Below are 21,900 nucleotides of genomic sequence, written 5' to 3' on the forward strand. Positions count from 1 at the left end.
CTTTTTTATGGGGCAAGTTAGCAAGCTATTATTTTCATTTAAATTAGCTCTACCACATGCCTCATTAGAGCCCAGAATGTTCCCCTAATGCTCCTGCAATATTTTGAAATCAATTGCAAATTCTGTACCCTCAGAATCACAGAATGGCTGAGGTTGGAAAGGACCTTTGGTGGTCACTTAGAGCAGGCTGCCCAGGCCCATGGCCAGACAGCTTCCAAGTTATCTCCCAAACTGGAGATTTCACTGCCACTCTGGGCAACCTGTGCCACTGCTCGGTCACCATCACAAACTGCTTATTATGCAGCCCTGATCCAGAAGCCAAGAGGAAATTCATGTGAGCCAGCAGAATGAGAGAATGCGTCATGCATCCCTTCCTACTGAGGACAGAGCAACCCCACATGTAGGAACTTAAGGCAAAATAGGAGCATTGTAGTGAAAACAGTTTATGAAAGCATCTTTAAAGTATGTCTATTCAGGGCACGAGAAAGAATATAAGCCTAAAAAATCTTTGACAAAATCCAGGCCCCAGTGAATGGAAGGGAGTCCTGTATATGACTTCAAGGGTGTTCCTCTACTGAAGTGTATAAACTTGCTTAATAATTCTTTCAACAGCTTGGCTTTCTATATACAATGTAAGAAGAATATTCACAGCTGTATTATTAAAGATAATTAGCCTTTTTAAAGCAGTAGCAGCAGAAGATCTTCAATATAATATATCTCTGAATCTTAAGTAATGATACCCTGTAAGGTGAAAAAACAAGATCTGAGTGGGAAGCACTTCTGAAGCATTCTACTTGATAGTGGTGGAAGGCACCTTTCACAGTGCTTTAGGATGACAGTGATTTATTCATGTTATTCTCAACTGAAAACCCTTTTTAAAGGTATGCTGCAACACCTCATATTAAGTTATCACTTCACAAGTGAAAATTATAAACATATTAAATTAATCAGAAGCTTCTAAAATTGTTTACTATAGAGAGAGTATAATTAGGTACATGTTTAAATCATGCAAGAACCAAGCAATGGTACATTTAAAAGGAGTCACCATCTTCCAGAACAAGCTAGAGAAAAGGAAGTGGAATGGATCTCATCTAATCTTAACCACCAAAACTTCGTCATCTAGGTTCTCACAAAAATTGATTAAGAGATCTGAGCACTCCTCATGGTGATTTATTCTATCTCTAAGAGATGCCTTAGACTTTGGTAAATTTCCTCTCAAAGTGTCTGTTTCTCCCTTTAAACAGAGAAGCCTGGATGGCCTATGGCTACCATTTAGATGGCTAACATTCTGACACACATCACACCCCTATGGACTTTAGAGGACAGTCAGCAGCAAAACACCTTTTTCATTGCATGAAAACTACTGAGATTTAAAAGTGCTGGTACTGCACTGGAATACACTTGTTCTTCAGTTTCTCATGACAGATGAGCTGGAGCAAAGTCTGCATATCTAGTAGTGAAAGAAGGCATAGTGAAGTACAGAGCCTTGATGGAAATAATTTGGAATAGGAACTTGAACTTCAGAGTATGGGAGACAAACATTTTACTACTAGATATTTACTACCAGATAAACTAGAGTATGTACTAGGAATTATTTTCTCCATGGTGGCCTTAAAAGAATACATTTTCTTGCAGGTATGGCAGGAAGTCACAGACCAAGAGTACAAATGATGGCAAAAGTAGCTCAGCTTTGTGCACTCATACACAATCTATTGCTAGGGTTTTTTTTCCACTTTCAGTCCTTCATATCAGAAAATATGATACCCCAAAATAAATACCTACTTTAGAGAAGACCTTTGCCACACCCTTCTCTTGTTATGCTTCTTACAAGTATTTACCTCTCTAAAAAGCACTTAAAATCTGTCCTTAGAAAAAGGCAGTAACTTCTGGACTAGGGTAAAATTATTTCTGGCTCAAGCAACACTTAACTTTTTAAACACAAACTGGGAGGACAGGGCGTTTAAGGAACAGAAACTAAATGGGTTGGAGTCTGATGAAATGAGGTATGCTCCAGACTAGTTCTTGTTTGGTGGCACACATGAGGCCAGCAGTGTTGCTAGAAACCCAGACAAGATGTATTAGCAAGGCTCTGTAAGCAATCATGTCTCTAAGAGTAAGAGATTATGTACCTCATGGAAGACATGGAGAGCAGGACATTGCTCTGTTCTTGCCGAAATGGTGACTAACAAGACCTGCCTCTGTGTCACCAAACAGATACACAGATCATCTAACCCACTTCTCAGGACCTGATTTTGCCCATAACAGGGGCTGCTGGCATCAGGAGACCAGACATAATGAAGATATTTTCTACCAGTCTTATTGCACACCTGACTCTACAACATCCCAGTGCTACCAATGCTCCTCATTGTAGCCACCACCAAATGATCAGAGAGGGGTGTCCAAGCCCAGACTCCTTTTCTCAGCCCTAGCCACTGGATTTGTGTCCAAAACACCCTCTGCCAACAGTGTTCTTTACCCACTACCCAAAGTACCTAAAGATTTATTTAGTCAATAAATATACCTTATTTTTCAAGCATTAAAAAAGACAGGTCTTGAACTTTAACCTCTAAAACCATGATGATCACCTTTGTTACCACTTATTTCAAGCAGAAGTCTTTCTGTTCTTAATGAGAGATTTCAGGTTCATCAGAATGGATGAATGCAAACATTTTCCATGAAAAATTACAAATCAGTATTTCCCAAGGAAAACAGAAAAAAACTCCCACATAGTTTTCACCAATTTTTGACAATTCCTGAAAGTTTACCACAAACTGAGGTGAATTACAGGAAATGAGGACTGAAAAAAAACTTTCAAAAATACACTTACGTGGACCAGCTAAGGAATGTAATGAATAAAGTGCAGGAAGAATCACCTCTTCTTTCTCTGGAAACTCTTTAAATACTTTCAGTATGATCATATGATCTTTGCTTTCTACAAATTCAGTCAGCTGCTCTTCTGGAACTAAATAAAAAGCAAGAGACATATAGTATGTATTGAGGAAATAATTTAAATCCTGGTACAATGTAAGAAAATAGTTTTTATCAAGTTTCCTTATACTTATTTTCTGTTTCAAAAAAGTATGGTACTCTCCTTACATATTAACTTCCACAGTTATGATGCCTTTTACTAAAAACTGAACTACTTGATAGAGAACTTTTTCTAGCCTGCACTTTATGTAGCTAGGTTGTAACTTTTAAGTGCTTCCCTGTGAATTAGTATTTATAAAAAAAAAGTCTTTTTCACAGAATGAACTTCAGATATTCCCCACCAAGGCAGTATATAAGTGGAGGCAAGGCCAAGCATTCAGTGAAAACAACTTGATGGAACGACATTTTGCATATTCTATTATTTTATTGCACTTCTCTCTCTTTTTTTTCTTTTCTTTTTTTTTGATGATGGAGTTCTTTCCATAAAGATTAAAGCCATGCTTTAATAGTATCTTGCCTTCATGGCAATAATGGTTTAATGTTTTTCCATCCCTGCCTCCTTTCATTTGTGCTGACATGACTGCATAACTGTGCATTGAACCAGATAAGGAAACTGATACAGGTTGAGAATGAACAAAACATTTTAAATTTTGTAAGTAGAATCATTTTCTGGATCTGGTTCAAGCTAAGGTTAGGCAAACATTCACGTTACAATAACTGGCAAGGTGGGTTGGAGGCAGGAAAAAATACCCAGGGACAAGCCTAGGAACTTGTTACATTAGCACTGCCATCAAGAAGAAAGTATGCAGGACCTGGAGCAGTCTGTAGGTCTGTAAAAATCAGGCACTTACGAAACCCACACACTAAAAATCTAAGAAGCTCAGATTTTTCTAGAGACTGAAAAGAAAATACATCAGGACAAAAGTATTTATGTAGAGTTATGAAAGAATGCAGGCACACATGTGGGAGGAAGAGTTAGAAAAAGCAGTATAAAATGGTGCCAGAAAGAAAAAAATCTACAGAATTAGAGACTATCTTTGAAGCAAAGGAGTACAGTGGACTCGGTAGGAGAGCTAGTATTTCTCAATATTTGTTTTGAAGCAAGAAATTCAAAGCAAGGCTGCTACAGCAACAGGATTTCTGGCCTTTACACATGCAGCTCCTGAACATTTTGCAGAAATTCAACACACGGTACCTTCATTTCTCAGAAGAAACAGAGGAACAATATATTGATACATTCCTATTTTCAGCATTGTCAGGATCAAAAGAACAATCACATATTTTTCCAAAGTGGAAACATTTTTCTGTATTTTAGAATTTTTAGTAAAATTTTATAGTCTTTAAGTAAACAAACCTTTTTTTTTTGAGAATTTTAATCAACTACTACTGTTTGTTCCACTGTTACTGACTAACATCGAATCCACCTTTTCAGTTAATTCTAGAGTCAGAAATAAAGAGACACTTTGATTTTTCAAAATTTCACAGTCATTGTTCTAATTTAGAAAATCTGTGATATTGCTTGCAAAAATCTGTTTTGGGCTAACTCATTCAACAAACAGATATAACACACAAACAGAATTCATAATGCAAGAACAAATCCTTTAGTTAGTTAGCTAGTTGTTGTAATTTACTCATTTTTTATCCCATCCCAACCAATACATTTTTCTAACTTAATAAGCTAAAAGTTATAAATACCTTTCTCAAATAGTTTGTGTAATGCTTTACACCCATGTTGCTGGATCTCTTCATTTTTAGGGAATGTGTGCATGGCGTTAAATACCAAGGAAAACACATCCACCTCTTCCTCCAAGATCAGGAAAGCAATTATGTCTGAAAAGCAGAAGAGATTACATCTTGCACTCATTAGTTCTCAACATTTTAATTAGAAGCATGGTACTTAACAATCAAAATTAAAAATTCTTTATTACTGTCCTTAAAATTCACTCTGATGGCTCAAATCCCGGGTTTTGTACAGTCCATGAGGAAGTTCTCTTTTAAGGCAATATTTTACAACACAGCAGAGATGCTCCAATACATTACTGCAAAAAGAGAGTTCTCCTCCACTCTTGCTCCCACCTTTCTTTGCTTTCATACATCAGTGATCCAGTTCGCAGCAGGTTGAAATAGTCCACAAAGTAAGGTTGGTGGAAGAAAGAGAGCAGGACTACACTGCCTGAGCAAAACAAGAGGGGATTTGCAGAGTACCTCTCAGCTATAGTAAATCATGAAACCCTGTTCTACCTCTCAGCTGTTCATTCAGCCTGGAGCTGAACTAAAAAGCCCATCTCACTGTTTCTCTTATGACAAAAAATATTACTCTATAGATCCATAGGGAAAAAGATTCATATTCATTACAATTTTGCAAGGTTGCTGCCAAAACAACAGAATTCATAATGCCTGCTATAGTGTTTCAGCTAGGTTTTTTGAGTTGGTTTAAGAGACGATCTTTCTACATGGCATTCACACCAGCCTGTCAGCTCCAGTTACACTGCAACTCAAGTTTGCAGACAAACAGAAATAAAGAATACTAAGACATTTTTCTGAGAAGGTAAAATTTCAACTATTTTTCTGAAGTAAGGTAGTTGAAATGAGAGTTTAAGTTCAGTTAATGAGCTGCTGAGAAGAGCAGCAGTAAGGAATAAACTGTTGTGGGATACCCAGTCAACACTTTAGGATCTTTTAAAATACACCCAACTAAAAGAAGGAAGGTGTTGATAACAGTTACTAACAGCTCCATTTTGCAATTATTATTATTCACAGTGTAATGCCTTATCACAAGACCTCTCTACAATCAAAAGGGAGGGAAAAACAGGTTCAAGAGGTAACTGATCTTAAAAAAGAGATAAATGAATAGCATGAATAATCCTCTATAGATGCCTGTGTCTCTCTATTGCCTACATCAGAAGCTTGGACAGATGGATTATCTATCTATAATTTTGTACCATGAAGTCCAATCCTTAGTTTGTAACACCAGTTAAAGTCAATGGTAACACTAAATCTAATGACAATTTGTGCCAATATTTTATGCTAGCTCAAATTGAGCTAGCAGAGAATCTCTCCCTTATGGTCAAAAAGATGTACTAAAAGAAGCAAGTTAGAATATCATCAGGTTTATATTTTGTAAGAAAAAATAAGCTCTTGTTTTACTATTTAACTATATGTAACTATTTAACAGCAAGATTTGTGTCTATGCTAGCAACAAATTGGCAAAATTAATCAGTTACATTCTTCAGTCTTGCAATTTGGAGAATCCTTTCTACCTGTGTAAAACTGGTTCAAAATAGTACTCATTATTTTGTGTACAGGCACATATGAGATGTGAATTTAAGGAGTAAAACCAAGAGAAAAATCAGGTCTGACATTTACAGTCACTTTATACTACAGTTCTGGTTTAAAGCCTTAGACAAAGTAAAAATGTAAAACACAATACCTGACATGAGGAGTAGGTTTAATGCTTTCAGTCCTGTTACTGAGAGATTTATATTCCCTTTGTGGACTGCAAGCATTTTAAGAATCTGCCTAAAAAACATGAAACAACAACAAAACAAAAAAAACAAACAAAAATTTATGACTAGAGAAGTATTAACATACACAAAATTTTATCAAATATTTACTTTAAAAACAGGAGTTATCAAAAGCTTAAAAAGCTCCCAATTATTTTTTTTAAACTTCTTCAGTCTATGTTTTTATCAAGTTAGCAGTGAAATGATGCTGGTATTTTAACCATTATCATATTTCAATTATGTGCAATGTATCAATTTTACTTTAATTTTTTAATTGGTTATATATATTTTACAGAGGACAAGTCTCACTCAGGCTGACATTACTCTAGAGAAAGCAGGATTGTGAGCTGGACAGATCACCAAAAAGAAACATTTAATAGACTGTCAATTCTGAGACCCATGGATATTAACCCCTGACATGCTGCATCATAATCAACCACAGATGACTTTTTAACTGTGGCTTAGACTTTCTTAATCCTTACACCCTGAATGGATGGAAAACACCACTGAGTTATGACATGCTCTGAAACCATTAAATGTCTCTCCCTTGTCTACCATTCACTCATGATTTCTGCTGTGGGGAAGGAATTCTGCTTTGGGAAGAGGGCATTTTATAGAAGTGCTCTGCAGGTGCTCTGTATGCTTCAGGGTAAAAGATTCACCCACTAAAGCATATCTAATGCAGAGTAAATTCCCTGCCTCTACCCTCACATTTAAAGAATAACCAGGAGTGACAATGTAAAATATTCTAAACCTCATCTACCTTATGGGAGTTTAACACATATTACAAAACATCTCATAAAGTTTACTTCAGCTTGTAAAAAGGATGCAAATACACTGAAGGAATTTTCTTCTTACTCCTCACAGTGACAGCAACTATTAAATTATTTATCACACTGCCTGCCAAGAATAACTAGATCAATACCAAACTACCATTTGTAAACTGACTGTAATTTGGTCAAGTTGACTCATGGTTGAGAGACAAGGAACAAATGCTTTTTCTAGCTTAAGATTTCTTTCATCCTAAAATAGTTACACAACAGTGAAAAACTCTTGCAAAGAAAACTACCTTTTCCTCCCTATGATAACTATTTTCTGTCTTGCTGTGCTGCAAGCAGCATGTAGCCAATATGGTATTGAGCACTGCAGTCTGAGTCCCACCTCTAAAAGGAACCTGAGATACAGTTCAGCTGGCTTGCTCTGCCTTTGGCACTGACAGAAAGGACAGAGCCCACTCCCCAACTAAGAATAAGTTTCTCCACAGCAAGCAAAACCAGCAAGATGTCAAACAGGGATATGCAGTTGGCTAAAATATCGATAGTGGGAAGGAATCTTGTACAACATTATCATCAGATGTTTACTGAGGTTTGAGTTTGAAAATGATGCTTTGTTCAACTGCTCATACTGTGGGGGCTCTGAGGAAGCTGTGGGAAAGCACAATTTTTTCAGGACAAACACCAATATTTCTAACTCTCAGAGTAAGTCTCAGTTAATTAACAAGCCTTTGAGTCTCCAAAGAAATCTCAGATAGCTTGTGCAGCTTCAGCTCACTTATTCCTTGCTCATGAAAAACAACCAAAATCACTTTCCAACAAAAATTGCCAACACTTTTTTCCCTACTGACCAGGTAGTGTAGCCTCTATAAAAAAAAACCAAAACAAAACAAATAAACAAACCCCAAATAAAACCAAACTGCATCTTCATTCATGCAAATGATCTTACAACAGCAGCCTTTCTAAGGAAAGGCGAGGTGAAGACTACAAAGGCAGTGGCAGATTCACTAGGAGAGTTACAAGGCTGCAGCTTCTTGCTGTCATTATCAGCCCTGAATGAGGCCATGAGGCAACCTGTCAAAACAAGAGAACACCAAAACAAGCCCTTCTCCCCTCTTTGTATTACACACACATCAACAACTATCATTTGTGCTATGGCACAACTACAGATGTGAGTTTTCATCCCAACTAACCACAGCCATCCAGAAACCAGCTGCTTTGGCTTCCTCAAGAGGATGGAGATGAGCAAGTCCAAGCCACAATTTGCTCCAGGGTAACTTAGAAAAAAGTTGGAATGAGTCATCCTCTCTGAAGGCAATTGTGTCCACTGACTTCACAGGTCACTGAGGTGACCAGTTTAAATACTGAATTTTTAGACAACTAAGATTAGGCATGACAAATTCTCCTCTTGATCTGCACTACTTTAAGCTTAAAAGATACAATTCATCACATCTGGAAAGAACACAGACACACACAACCATCCAGGTAATACTACATCTCTTTATTAAAACAGAAGACCTTGATAACCAGAGATTTCCAGCATTGTTGAGACTGGCAGGGACCTCTGAAGATCTCCTGTTTCAACTCCCCTGTTGGAAGCAGGGTCAAAACCAGCTGATTGCTCAGGCCATGCCCAGTCCGTTTCTGAACATCTCTGAGGCTTGAGAGTTCACAACCTCTCTAGGCAACTTCTAGTGTTTGATCAGTGTCACAACAACCACAAAAAAAAAAAAAAAAAAAAAAAAAAAAAAAAAAATCTTGCTTGTTTTTTAGTGCCTAAGTGTAATTTCCTATTATTTTAATTTATGCCCATTGCTTCTCATCCTGTCACTGAGTGCCACTAAAAGGATGGCTGTTTCCATCACTGTCTCCATCAGGTGTTTATATACACAGGTAAGATCTCTGCTTACATGAGCCTCCCTTTCTGAAAGCTGAAGAAAACAACAAAAATCTTTACACATTTAGAAGCTGATATAATAACTATGTAAATATACCTCATTGCATAAATATGATACCCAGAAGAGTTATGGAAGACTCTTTACATACAGAATACTTACTGGTGAACACCTAGTACTTCCCAGTCCTTCCCAACATCCTTAGGAGTTATGTTCTGTAGAGTACTTGGGAAAATTTCTATTAATTTACACAGAAGTGACCAACCCATCTGTAAAACAAAAACGCAGCTATGTTAGAACAGATATTCTGTTTCAAACTTCAATGTTGCCTTCTAATATTCTTGGCTTTTGCAAGTTGGATGTTCTGAAAGGCTATCTTGCTAAATCAATAAGGGAAATTTAATTAACACAAGACAACAAAAATTACATTAAAAGCTTAAATACATATGTTAATGATTCTGAATATATGGCCTGCAGGAACACATCACTCCCAATGTGCTTCAGCAGTCACTGAGGATAAAGGACATAGTCCAAAGAGATGCTGACACAGAAAAAAATGTGACCCACAGTATGTCATCACGGGCCAGGAAAGACCACTGCGCTATCACATATAATCCACCTAAAATGGAAAGCTTTTTTTCCCCCAAGAATTTGCCATTTAATTTTAATTCTTCTCAAATTATGAGGAGAAAGAATATTTTTTTAAAGGTGCCAAATGTTTTTAAATAGGGATCAGATACCTAAACAGTGCTATGTATTTCATACTCTTGCCACCAATCCTCAGTACTGGAAAGATGAACTAAAATCCATATATTTTTTGTTTTTTATATATATATATACATACACATACACACACATATACACACACACATATGTATATACACACACACCAATATGTATACTGGTATACATAGTTACATAACTATCTGGTCTATCTTATGGAAATTCTTTGGCTTTCAAACATCTCTAAATAATGCCAGAACTGAGAAATGTTTCTCTTTGTTGTTCCATATTGGAAAAATCTCTTATCAATGCCTGCAGGCTGACATATTAATTGGGCTTTAGTAAGGATGCAGTAAGCAAAATCTGCACAAAGGACTAACTGATGAGCAAGAAAGCTCCACTGTACTGAAAGAGAAGTTGAGATATGTCAAAAGTCAAGATGAAGCTGATTGAATTGAAGGAATTGAAACAGGGAATAAAAGTTTCCTGGGAGATATAAATGAAAAGAAAAACCAAAACCAAGGAACAAAGTAGAAGTAGGCTTGCATGCTATAAGAATAGGGTTGAGAGAGAAGACAGTCTGATTATGGCTCAAAAACTGTACATGTAACTGTATCAGTTTACAGCTATGTAAAGCAAAGGGGTCAAGACAGGACAGCCAACAAGAGGAATGTAAATGGCTACCTCCAATATGTTGAATTGCAAAGTTCATGGTAAGTGCACAATCTCTAACCCTGCGAGTCTGCAAGACCAGATGCACCCACAGGAAACTTGAATATAGACAGCTTTCATAACAGGTTTTGTGACTATGAAAAAGGTGATGCAGCACCCTGGGAACTGTAATTCTGCTTTTATTTTTCACTAACTTGGTTACACAGTCTAAGTTCACACTATCTGCAGTAGTTTTGTTTCTATTTCAGTTTAGATTTGCAGAGCCAAAGATTTTAAGCAAATGACAACCATAATGTCTGCAGACTGAGCTTGACCAGGAGCCAATTTCCATGGTTTTCTCTTGCCTGGATAGCAAGCTGGCTTGCTAAGCACGAGACTGCAAACCGATTACTATGGACATTCAGGAAGATCAGGCTGCTCTGTGTAACTGAGTCTGTGTCAAACGCAGCCACAAAGAACAGTCTTAACAACCATGAGTCCTCCCCAGGATGAGGATATGTAATTACCTAATTTTATATATTCCAAGAAAAACAGATTTATCAGTGACTGTTAATCAGGTACACATTTCAAATCTGCATGGCAAAGACATTGTAGAGGGGACCATTTGCACACTGTCATGCTTAGGAAAGATTTTATTTTAATTTAAAAGTCATGGCATTTTATTTTATTTTAAAACTTCATGCCATCCTGAATGTGCTTGTAAAATTTGGAACCTGATGAAGATGATATTAATAACTGTAGAAAATTCCTTTTTGTATTAAAACTGTTTCTGATGAAAATTATATTTCCATTAAACATTTTTAATGGGATTATTGTGACTACAAGTACTGACAAACACTTTTAAGAACTGTGGAAACCAGAGAAGATCAATGGAAACATATGACCTGCTGACATGTTGTCTATTTTATAATATTAAAATCACAATCTGGGATAGCAGAGAGCTTACTATCTGTTTAATAATCACATAAGAAAGGCATATATGTTTAAATAACAGAAAACCTAAAGGCTGCAGAACAAAAACCAGCAAACAAAGACATTCTTGTAAACTCTTACAGGTTCCTATACACAGAAACAGTTGGTAGCAGCACTGAAACTGTTATTTTTAAATAAGACTCTTTTAATTTCTATCATGCAATGTATTGAATTCATATTAGGTCACACCTTCTACATGAGACAATAAAGCTCTGCACACAGCTCTTTACTCAAGTGTGAGCATATTTTGCTCTGGAGTTTCCAAGCTGCTCCAATCATTGCCAGAGTCACTGCAGAAAGAAACTACCATATTTATCTAAAGATGTCTATTTTACTTTAAGGTACTATTGAATTTCCATCCCAGTAACACCTTACTTCTCAAGAAGCTTGCAGTCTGTAGCAAATTTCTTTTGTACAAGGCAGTGGAACACCAGCACAACATGGTGCTTTGCAACCAGTTAAGGAGAAGAGAAAACAAAATCCTCGCTTCAGGTTTGTTTCTTACTGTGTTTATTCTCTGATGCCAGTCTATTTTATTACAATGACAAAAGCAAAAGAGGGTGATCATTCCACTTATTAAATGAAAATTCATTCATAGTGTAAAGAGACTGCACTGAAATCAGAGAGACTACATCATCACTGCCATGAAATGAGAATGGCGTATTCACAAAGACTGTAAACAAATCACAGGCAAGACCAGAGCTCTACTAACATATTGTAGATGTTTGTAGATATCATAACTGAACGTGAAGAAAGCTGCCTATGACATTTTATGAGGAATAGGATTTGATCTGGCTATGAATCTCACACTTTATTACAATGTAGTAATGCTTCAAAAGCTCCAAAACTTACAAACTGAAACACTGTAGGACTGCAAATGCAGATAGAGACAAGATGAAAACTCATTTAAATTCTGTATTAGATCAAGAGTGAGGCACCTTAACACAGTTCAAATGAAAATCAAATAATCACTAGCTTCCTTATGCATTTTTGAGTCTTGTGCTGTTATTTCAGACTTGTTTTGAGTCCATACTTTTACTTCTTAGTCTAAACTTCTGGGTACAGTTTTTGTAAATTGTTATAAATATGATACACTTTATACCGAAAATAACAGCTGATTCATTCTTCTGTATGTCTTAATGACCTGCCAATTCAATAGTAACATAAGTTAAAACTTCAGACTCTACACAAGTATTTACTTCCTTCAAAGGAAACCCAAAATCACTGTTACTCCAGATTAATCACTATACAATTATAATTTCTTATTTTAAACTGAGTTGTATCCTTCTGCACTTTAAAATATACTATTATTTAAGAGGCATTTGCAATATAAATTTTGTCTTCTAGATGAACAGAAAAAAGTAAAGGGATCAAAAATTTTCTAAATATACACATAGGCTTAATTAAAAAAAAAAAAAAAAAAGAAAAAAGTGGGCTGCACAGAAATCTGGAGCTTATTAGCATCCTTTAAACATAACAGTCAGAAATTTAGTATATGATTGCCAGGAAGAAGCTGTTTCATATGACAAGTCTGGCAGCTGTACTGTAAGTACAACATCAAACTGTGCAAGTGCCATGCCTATAATCTAAATGGGCCAATGTTAAGTTACTGGAGCAGGCAAGCAGTACCTTGGATTGCAGAACCTACTCTTAGATAAAAGATTTTTATTTCCCTTTCTAAAAATACGGCTTGTACAGCTCTGAGGTTACATATGTATGAATTAATATTATAAGTCTGTTTTTCAGAAACTTATTTAATCATGTCAAAGTTCATATTGAGATGCAGAAAATATATTAGATACAGTTCTGGTAATTTAGACGCCTATGTCATACAGTATTCACATCGCTTTATTTTTATTTTGTACTTTGCCGTCTTTTGCCGACAAAACAGAGATGCAACGAATGGTATCAACAAAAATCTGCAACACCTCTCCCTTTAAATGCAAGCGGATACAGCGCCCTTTTACAGAACAACATGACTTCATTACTGAAGAGAACAAGTTAAAAAGCAATAAGCAAGCCGAGCGGTAACTTTTATTCCGGGAAATAACTGGAGGGCTCGGCTCATCCTGAGGAGCGAAGCCGGAGCGGCGGGAAGGCGGCCCCGGCCCCCGCCCTCACCCGGTCCCTCAGGGCCCCGCCGCCCTTACCTGCTGCACGCCCGCGGCTCCCGGGTACAAGTCCACCACCAGCAGCAAGGGGACATGGACGTTCTTTCCACTGAAGATCCGGGGAGCTGTGGGGGACAGAGACGGGCCGGGTCAGCGACCCGCGGGCATGGCGGGGCCGGGCAGGGCAAAGCGGCCGAGCTGCCCGCGCCTTACCGCTTGGCCGGGACGCCAGCTCCAGCAGGTCGCTCAGGGTCTGCACCACCGTCCCCAGACTCTTGCTCTCCTGGACGTTCCGGAGCCGGACCACCAGTTTCCTCAGGGCTTCTTCGTCCCTCGCCGCCGCCTCCTCCCCCTCCTCTCGGTCGGCGTTGGCCATGGCCGAGCCGCTGACCTCCGCGGCGGCCGCCTCACCCCATCCACCGGCCTCAGCGGCCCGCAGGGAGGAGGGGCGGGCGGTGCGGGCCCGTCCCGCCGCCGCGCTCGCAGTGCCGCCCGGCGTCACCCGGCCGCTTGCCGCTGCCCCTCCCGTCGCTCCGGGAACGCGGCCGCGGAGGCGGAGCCGCCATTGCCTATAGGGGGAGCCCACGGCCCTGGCACAGAGGCCCGGCGGCGGGGCCAGGCACGCTGGCAGCTCGCCAGTTCCGGTGATTGACAACACAACTGTCCAATGGGATGGTCGGGATGGAGTTCAGAGCCCGCCCCGTCGAGCCGTCTATGCTATAAAAGGGCCCTGAGGCAGCGCTGTGGGTGAGGTGAGGGGGTGTTTGTGGCTGGGGCTTGGACTGGGGAAGCCGATTTATCTTTTTGGTGCTGTGGTGGATGAGAGCATTGATCTATAGTGCCCTGCGGGATAGGGGAGGAGAAGGGAAGGAACTATAGCCAATCCATGTGCCCAATGTGCAGCTCCCTGGGCTGGTGAAGTGCTCTCTGCCCTGGTGTGGTGTCTGGGGTTTTCATCCCTTCCCCATGGGAGGGGCCTGGGAAGGGACAGGGAAGGTGGGAGGGCTCCTGAGGCTGTGTGAGGCAGCTGAGGTGAAGCTGTGGCTCTCCTCACCTGAGGGAGATGCGCTTTGTGCTCTGGAGTGCTCTGGCCTTGTGGACACGGATCTGTGGGCTTGTTTGAAACAAGTGTTTGTTGTGCTTAGAAATCAATTTTCCTTGCAAGCCTTTCGGTGAGAGATTGCCATTTAGTGATAAGAAGATTCTCTTGCTGTGTGCATGTATTGCTTCATTTGTGGTTGATGCAATTTTCCTGAGGTCTGGCAATGTTTCTGGTACCTCTGCTGTCCCTTCCAAGATAGTGATGTGTGGGTAGGAGATGAGTAATTACTTTAAAAAAATAATTATTTATTAGAGAGAAAGTATCAGTAGAACATGCTGCGTAAAGAACTTGCATATACTTATTAAATATAGAGCTATAAATTAAGAGTTTAAATTCATCTGATGAACTGGACTTTTTTAGGCAAGTGCCTTAATCTTTGAAGAACTGTTGGTGGTAGTATGGATCTAGTTGAAGCTTTTGCTTGGATTGCAATATTTGATTGATAGAGATGCATAATGTTCATTAAATAGAAGAGTTACTGATAACGAATTTATTTCTCTAACTTTAGAAAAGTGTTTAGTGGTGCCTCTGAAGCCATGTGATCCTGGACATATTGTCTGTGGTCTGTTGGTGTATTGGTCTTCAAGCTTATATGTTGCTCTCTTCATCGTTCAGTGTCCCTTAGGTTTTTGTGCACAAAGGAACTATTGTCTTGGCATCCCAATTACAGCCTGTAAACTGGGACTGGAGTTGTTAAGTGGTGAGCTAGTGTCTGAAGCACATGAAAACAAATATACATGTGAGATAGCTTTATGAAATTGTGGCTCAATAGTTTGAGATATTTGGAATTGATTAAATCTGGACTAAACAAAAAAATCACTTTTATTAAATGGTTGTTATACTGGAACATTTCACATTTTTCCTTTCGTCAGAAGTGGTAATTCAAACATGAAGAAAAACTAAAACTTTATTTTCTACGTTTAAAGCCTTGTTGTTGGCAGTTTTGACAAGATTCTTTTATCTTGCTAATGGTATGAATACAGTATTTCACATTATATCAGTAATTAGCTTTCTCCAGTAGTACCTGCAAAGCTGTGGCTATTATCAAAGTTCAGCAAAAGATTCTTAAAGGTCAGTCTTTATAGTTTATACTGAGTGGAAATGCCAGTTGCTAAGTTACACCTTCTGGTATTGATAAAGCCATATTAATACAACTTTCAAATCTTAAACTGAATTTGTGGCTATTTTGTGTTCAGCAGCACAGCTTCTCTGGAGTTCCTTGCATTGTGGTTTATACAAGAGTTCACAAGTGCAACTTATGTATTAGGGTTTTAGTGAATATAACTGGAAAAAAGCTTGATTATTTAACAAAAATTGGGAACCAGGTCTTTCTTCTGAAATGCGAGTTCTTTAATTGGGTGCTGGATAGGTCACTTGAGATCATGTGTGTATGATATTTTCAGCTTTGCTGCTTTTAGAGCCTTTCCTGTGTTAGTATTTTTCGTAACAACTCTGTCCCAAGCAAATGTCAGCTTCTTGGCAACCTTAAGGCCTGGGAAACAGAAAGCAAAACTTAGAGCTGAAATGCAACCTTGATTTATAGTTTAATTTTTTTTTTACAGTCTCCTAAGAGATCTCAACTGTATTTTCTTCAGTGTGTCCCAGTTAGGCATTGAAGTGTTATGTAGACACTAAACCTCCCTTGTTGTTTATTAAATTTGAAATTACTAACTTTCAAGCACCTGTCTTCCCTATAAGTTTTCTTTTCATGTTTTGTTTAGTTTGTTTGGTTTTTTTTTCTTGTGACATCTGCCAGATTTATGTAGCAGCTGGTTCATTTTTGAAACTTTGGGTGCAAAAGATTTTTTTCCCCTTTACTGTTTTTACTGAGACTGGTAACTAGCTGCCCAGTTTGGACTCTTCTGTATTTATCCTGCTAGACTCAGATAGGGCTGCTAATAACTTGAAACTAAGATTTGGGTTGTATAAAGAATATAGGACAATGTGAATGGGTTTTGCCTTGATCATTGTTATTTTAACATGCATGTATTAGCAAGACTTAGTCACCTTGCTTGTCACCCAATTTCAGTGAAAAAGTAGCTGCCTCATAACACTGATAAGCTTTTTTTCTTGTACAGAACTTGGAATGAGGATTCCATTAAACACTTTGTTAAAGGTTTCTTTTTTTTCTTTTTTAGTGTTCAAAACATGTTAGGATTCACTACTTACTGTAATGACTCTATGAACCTTGAGGTCTGACCACTTGTACTTGGTGCAATCAGTTCTGCATTATGTCTGGTTTCATTGCATATGTGTCCTATGAGCTTTTGGCAAGGTTATGCAATATTAAAAACTGAGCAGTCATATCTATATTTACTACCTCAAGATTCTTCCACTGTTAAAAGTTTTTTGGCTGGTAGTCAGTACCAAGGTGGTGTATGTATATATATATATAAATATATATATATTCAAATCTTTTGTTTTTCACATGAATGGTGTCCCTGGAGAAGGCTTAGACAAAACTGCTCTGTAAACGAAAACATACAATCAGTTGTATTGGATTTGTGTGGCAATTTCCCATGATTTCCCATGTCCAACACCACTGGCCAAGGTGGAGCCCATCAGTGGCAGTGGTATGCATCTCTGGAATAGCATATTTAAGAAGGGGAAAAAAAAACAAACCAAAAAAACCCCAAGCTATGCAAAGGCAGCTAGAGAGAGGAGTGAGAATGTGAGAAACAGCTCTACAGATCCCAAGGTCAGTTAAGGAGGAGAGGCTTGAGGTGCTTCAGGTGCTGGAGCAGAGGTTACCCTTGCAGCCTGTGGAGGTTGTAGCCACCTGCAGTCCAATGGAGGGCCCCATGCCAGAGCAGATGGATGCTCAGAGCAGGCTGTGATCCTGTGGGTAGCCTCTATCTGGAGCAGGCTCCTGGTAGAACTTGTGATCCTGCTAGGGACCCTCACTGTAGCAGTTTGTGAAGAATTGCAGCCCACTGGAAACATTTATGTTGGGGAAGTTTGTGAAGGACTGTCTCCAGAGGGAGGGACCCCATGTTGGAGCAGATGGAGAGAGTGAGAAGTCTTCCCCCTGAGAAAGAAGAAGCAACAGAGACAATGTGTGATGAACAGACCACAACCCCCTTTTCCTGTACACCTGCACTGCTCAAGGTTGGGGAGGAGGCAGAGAAAATCAAAAGCAAAGTTGAGCCTAGGAAGAAGGGATGGGGACAGAGCAGAAATGTGTTAAGATTATTTTTTATTTCTCATTATTCTTCTCTGATTTGATTTGCAACACATTAATTCCTGAGTAAAATCTGTTTTACCTGTGAAAATTAATGAGTGATCTTGTCTCAACCCATGAGCCCTTTATATTTTCTCTCCTTCTATTCTACTGAGGAGAGAGACTAAGAGACTTTTGTGTGTGCCTTGTGTCCAGCCAGAGCCAGCTCACCACAGCCCTTTTTGGTGCTCACCACATTAGTCTTGCCTGAAACTACAGATATCTGAAATTTTCAGTGTTTATCTTCTACTCATCCTTATGGTAAGTGTTGGGTTGTTGCAGTCTCCCTGCCTGGTCCATCCTGCTTGTTCTTGTGGAATCTGGGCATTTGTCAGGCAGATTCCCCTCTACTTGGCAATGTATGGATGTGGCTGAAATGCTAATCTAGAATTTGAAGTGAGGCCACATAAACAGGATGCCTGAAGTGCAGCTGCCACTTGTTGACAAGAGTTTGACCACTGCAGATGTAAACTCTTCTAAATAGAAGAAACCAATAATTTTTGTTGTTATGTCTTTGTTGGATAGGTAACGTCCTATAAGAAGCAAATAATAATTTTCCTATTCTTTTGTGTAGATAAACTAGAACTGAAACAGTCAAGGAAGACTAGATTGGTGTAGGTTTTTTTGTTTTTTTTTATGTGAGGTTGAATTTAATTTTTCTTGTAAAATGGGCTGTCATGGACTGAACTAAATGTTTTTTTGCTGGGGCCATACTCCAGGACTGCTTAGCTTTAAGATGTTAAATGTATAACATGGGGAAGTACTACTCCGGTTTCTGTTTCTTCCTCATTCTATGTGTTTGTGTGCGGGAAAGATATGGTCCTTGTGTGCTCAGCCACTAAGCCAGGCTCAGGAAGTGTCAGCCCACTTCTGGTAAGTCTTGTTGCTCTGCAAGGCCTGTCCTGTGTTCCTCTGGTCCTGCTTTTTGGCCAAGCCCATGCCAGGTCTTATCTATACCAACTGAGAACCTGTTGCTGCACTTCCTCCTTAGCCAGCACAGCTTCTAACACTTACAGTGAAACATTTCTGTTTTCTATGTTGAACAGAGGCACCATATACACACGTAAAGCAGCTGATTTTGCCCCACTGGACTGATGAATAAAGGTTGTGGAAGTGGTACCACAGCATCTGTCATGAATCTTCAGAGCTCTACATGGGTCATTGACTTCACAGAATGACATGAAGTTGCGGTTTGTGCAGCTTATATCGGGTTGCTGTTTTGTCCAGGTTGTGTCAGTAATGTTTTGCAGTGATGTGGGCAACTGCTTGGCCATAGTGGTATGTTAGGAAGGTGTGGTGAGACTTGAGGCAGACCCTGATCCCCTTAGAGAACTGAAGCAAGTTGCAGTGTGGCTGCAGCTCTGATGTGGCTGCATGCTAAGTGCTCGTTGGGATTGTGCCCTGTGCGCACCATCTCATTCTCAGAGCTGCTTCTGTTTGCAGGGGGCTGATAAAAGTTCCCTGAGCTGGCACTCAGGGGAATTGGTATGCATCTTGCAGTGACCTGGTAGAGATACCCAAGGAATAAGAGATAAGTTCCCCTGAAGAGGACAGGGTGTTTCCTAAGGGCAGTCTGATATTGTAATAGTAAAAATATAACCATCTAAACTGAAGCTAATACTCTGGCCAGAATGATCTGTGCATTTCTTTCTCTGCATCAGGCTGGGGTGTGGCTTAGGCATTGATGATGGCAGTGTCATAAGTAGTAACATTGCATTTGCATTAGCAAAGCAGCAAGGAATTTTCTTACCATGATGGTATGTTTATTGGACTCATACTTTTGGGCAGAGTCTTGTGACAGAGTGGTGAAAGCATAGACCAAAAAATCCAGGCCACCTTTGCAGCTGCTGAAATTGCAGGATTAAGAGAGGAACAAAGTCTAGGGCTCTGTTTAGAGTATGAATGCAAAGAGAGAGCCAACAGAAGGTTTAGGCTGCCAGAAGACTTCTCTCCCGAGACTTGTTCTAAGACAGGGCTTGAATTTGAGGGTTGAGGCATGGATGAGAACTAGGGTTAGATGTAAAGCCAGGCCTCAAGCTCCCCTTGGTGTGGGCTAAAGGGAGATGCCAAGGGAAGAATTTGGCTGCCAAAAGATCTCCCCACTGAGAACATTGTTTTGGGGCTGATGCTCGGATTCTTGGCTCAATGCTCTCGCTGTTAAGGTTAGGAGAGACAATTCTCTCCTTAAGGTTAGGAGAGAGACAATTCCTAGATATCCTCCTGGAGTAAGGCTGCAGAGGGACTCCAAAGGAAGGGGCAGGCTGCTAGAAAACAAGATGCCCCCCTCCAAGAACTTTTCTGTCTGGGTAATGGCTGGGGTCTGGGTCTGAGGCTTATCCAATTCCTCGGGTTAGGATTAGAAACAAAATCCAGTTTGGAGCTCTGGGTTGATTTGGGTTGTAAAGGGGCTGGTTTTGCCTTCTGTTTTCAGTTAGCTCTGATGTCTCTTCTAAGAATCATTTTCTTCTCTTGGACCCTTTTACCCTCTTGGCAACATTCATTATCATGTCTGTAATAAGAATTCCTACTTCATGTTTGAATTCAGTCTGCCCTTGATATCAGCAATCTTTGAATTGCTGTTGCCAACATGTGGCAGTTCTCATTTCTTCATTACTCACAGCTTTGGTGTTGACACTGGTTTGGATGTTCTAAAACGCTTAGAGGATGAGAGATCAGGGAGAGACTTGAGGTTGGTTGTGAAAGAACTGTATGTTGCAGTGTGATACAAACATATTTCAGAACTGAAGCTTCATCTTTTTGACAGGAGGGGGAGGCTGTGTGCAAGGAAAGACTGCAGGCTGTTTTTTCTGCATTGCTGGAAAGGAACAGTTCCAGAACTGTCCTTTCCTTTGACAGTTGCTAGTCCTGATTGTGGTGGGTTTTGGTTTTTGGTTTTGTGAGGTTCTTCTTGTTTGGTTTTGGGTTTTTATCCCTTCCCTTTCTGCTCTCCCATTATTTTATCTGTAGTGCTTTACTTCACTGGTGAGCCTGCAGAGGCTGTGTTAGGTATTGCCTGGGGGCTGCTCTGCAATCTGTTTCTGTCCAAGCATGGTGTCAGTCAGGACCATTTTTTCACATTTAGGTCTGTCTCATCATGCTCTCCCTGGAGAGAAGAATGATAACTTTAATATAAGTGACTTCATAACCACCTTTTTTTGGTTTTGAAGTCTGCTTGGAAGAGAACATGCATATTTATGACTGAAGACATAATACTCGAATATGTATTATTCCCTGTATTAGATCCCTGTTCTCTGTGTCTTAAGCCTTGTGATTGGAGGGTGTGGAGTTAATTTGGATGACAAAAAGTGCTCAGACAGGGCCTGTTCAGAAGTGATATGAGTTCTCGTAGCCAGCAGGGGTTGTGTGGTATTAACAGATTAATTGCTTCAGAAAATAGTGGCAGGGCAGGTATTCTACCTTGACCTTTTCACTTTGTTTTACCTGTTTGGGCTTTGAATTTTAAAAATTATATCCATGAGCCTGAGCTTGTTCTCTGCTCCCTGTACATGAAGGTGCATCACCTCCACTGCCTCCAAATGGATGGGTTAGGGTGGGCATGCTCTTTTTTGGGTGAAAAAATGACTGGACAGCCAGCCCAAAGGACTTAAATCTAGTTGGTGTCCTGTCACAGATAGTGTTCCCCAGGGCTCAATGTTGGGTCCAGTTCTCTTTAATATTTTTATCAATGATAAGTGCTTGAGTGTCCATCCCTGAAGGTGTTTAAAAGATGTGTGGATGTGGCGCTTAGGGCCATGGTTTAGTGGTGGACATGGCACTGTGCAGTTTATAGTTGTATTCAATGATCTTAAAGATCTTTTCCAATCTAAATGATTCTATGAAACGTACCTTTGTGAAAGCAGGCATCCTGCTTGAGTTTCAAAAAGCTTCTAAGTATTTGATGTTATGATTTTCTGCAAATGTCATTAGATGTGTTCCTTAAAGTCAGCTTGAAAGTGTTGTATATGTATGTATGACATTTCTATAATATAGCAGGAAGATTG

The 21,900-nt window shown here is 39.5% G+C and overlaps 1 protein-coding gene across 1 annotated transcript in view; it reads right to left on the bottom strand.

The window, feature by feature from the left end:
- LRRK2 (leucine rich repeat kinase 2) overlaps nucleotides 1-14,003 on the bottom strand; it is a 63,184-nt gene extending 49,181 nt beyond the window's left edge. The window contains exons 1-6 of the mRNA XM_030461527.1: nucleotides 13,791-14,003; nucleotides 13,617-13,702; nucleotides 9,262-9,368; nucleotides 6,359-6,447; nucleotides 4,624-4,758; nucleotides 2,828-2,962 (exon numbers count right to left, since the gene is read on the bottom strand). Coding sequence (XP_030317387.1) covers nucleotides 2,828-2,962; nucleotides 4,624-4,758; nucleotides 6,359-6,447; nucleotides 9,262-9,368; nucleotides 13,617-13,702; nucleotides 13,791-13,953 — 715 coding nt within the window. The 5' untranslated portion in view covers nucleotides 13,954-14,003. The remainder of the gene's footprint in view (nucleotides 1-2,827; nucleotides 2,963-4,623; nucleotides 4,759-6,358; nucleotides 6,448-9,261; nucleotides 9,369-13,616; nucleotides 13,703-13,790) is intronic.
- Nucleotides 14,004-21,900: the final 7,897 nt, after the last annotated feature.

Source organism: Calypte anna, chromosome 1 (genome assembly GCF_003957555.1).
Source record: "Calypte anna isolate BGI_N300 chromosome 1, bCalAnn1_v1.p, whole genome shotgun sequence".
Classification (NCBI taxonomy): Eukaryota; Metazoa; Chordata; class Aves; order Apodiformes; family Trochilidae; genus Calypte; species Calypte anna.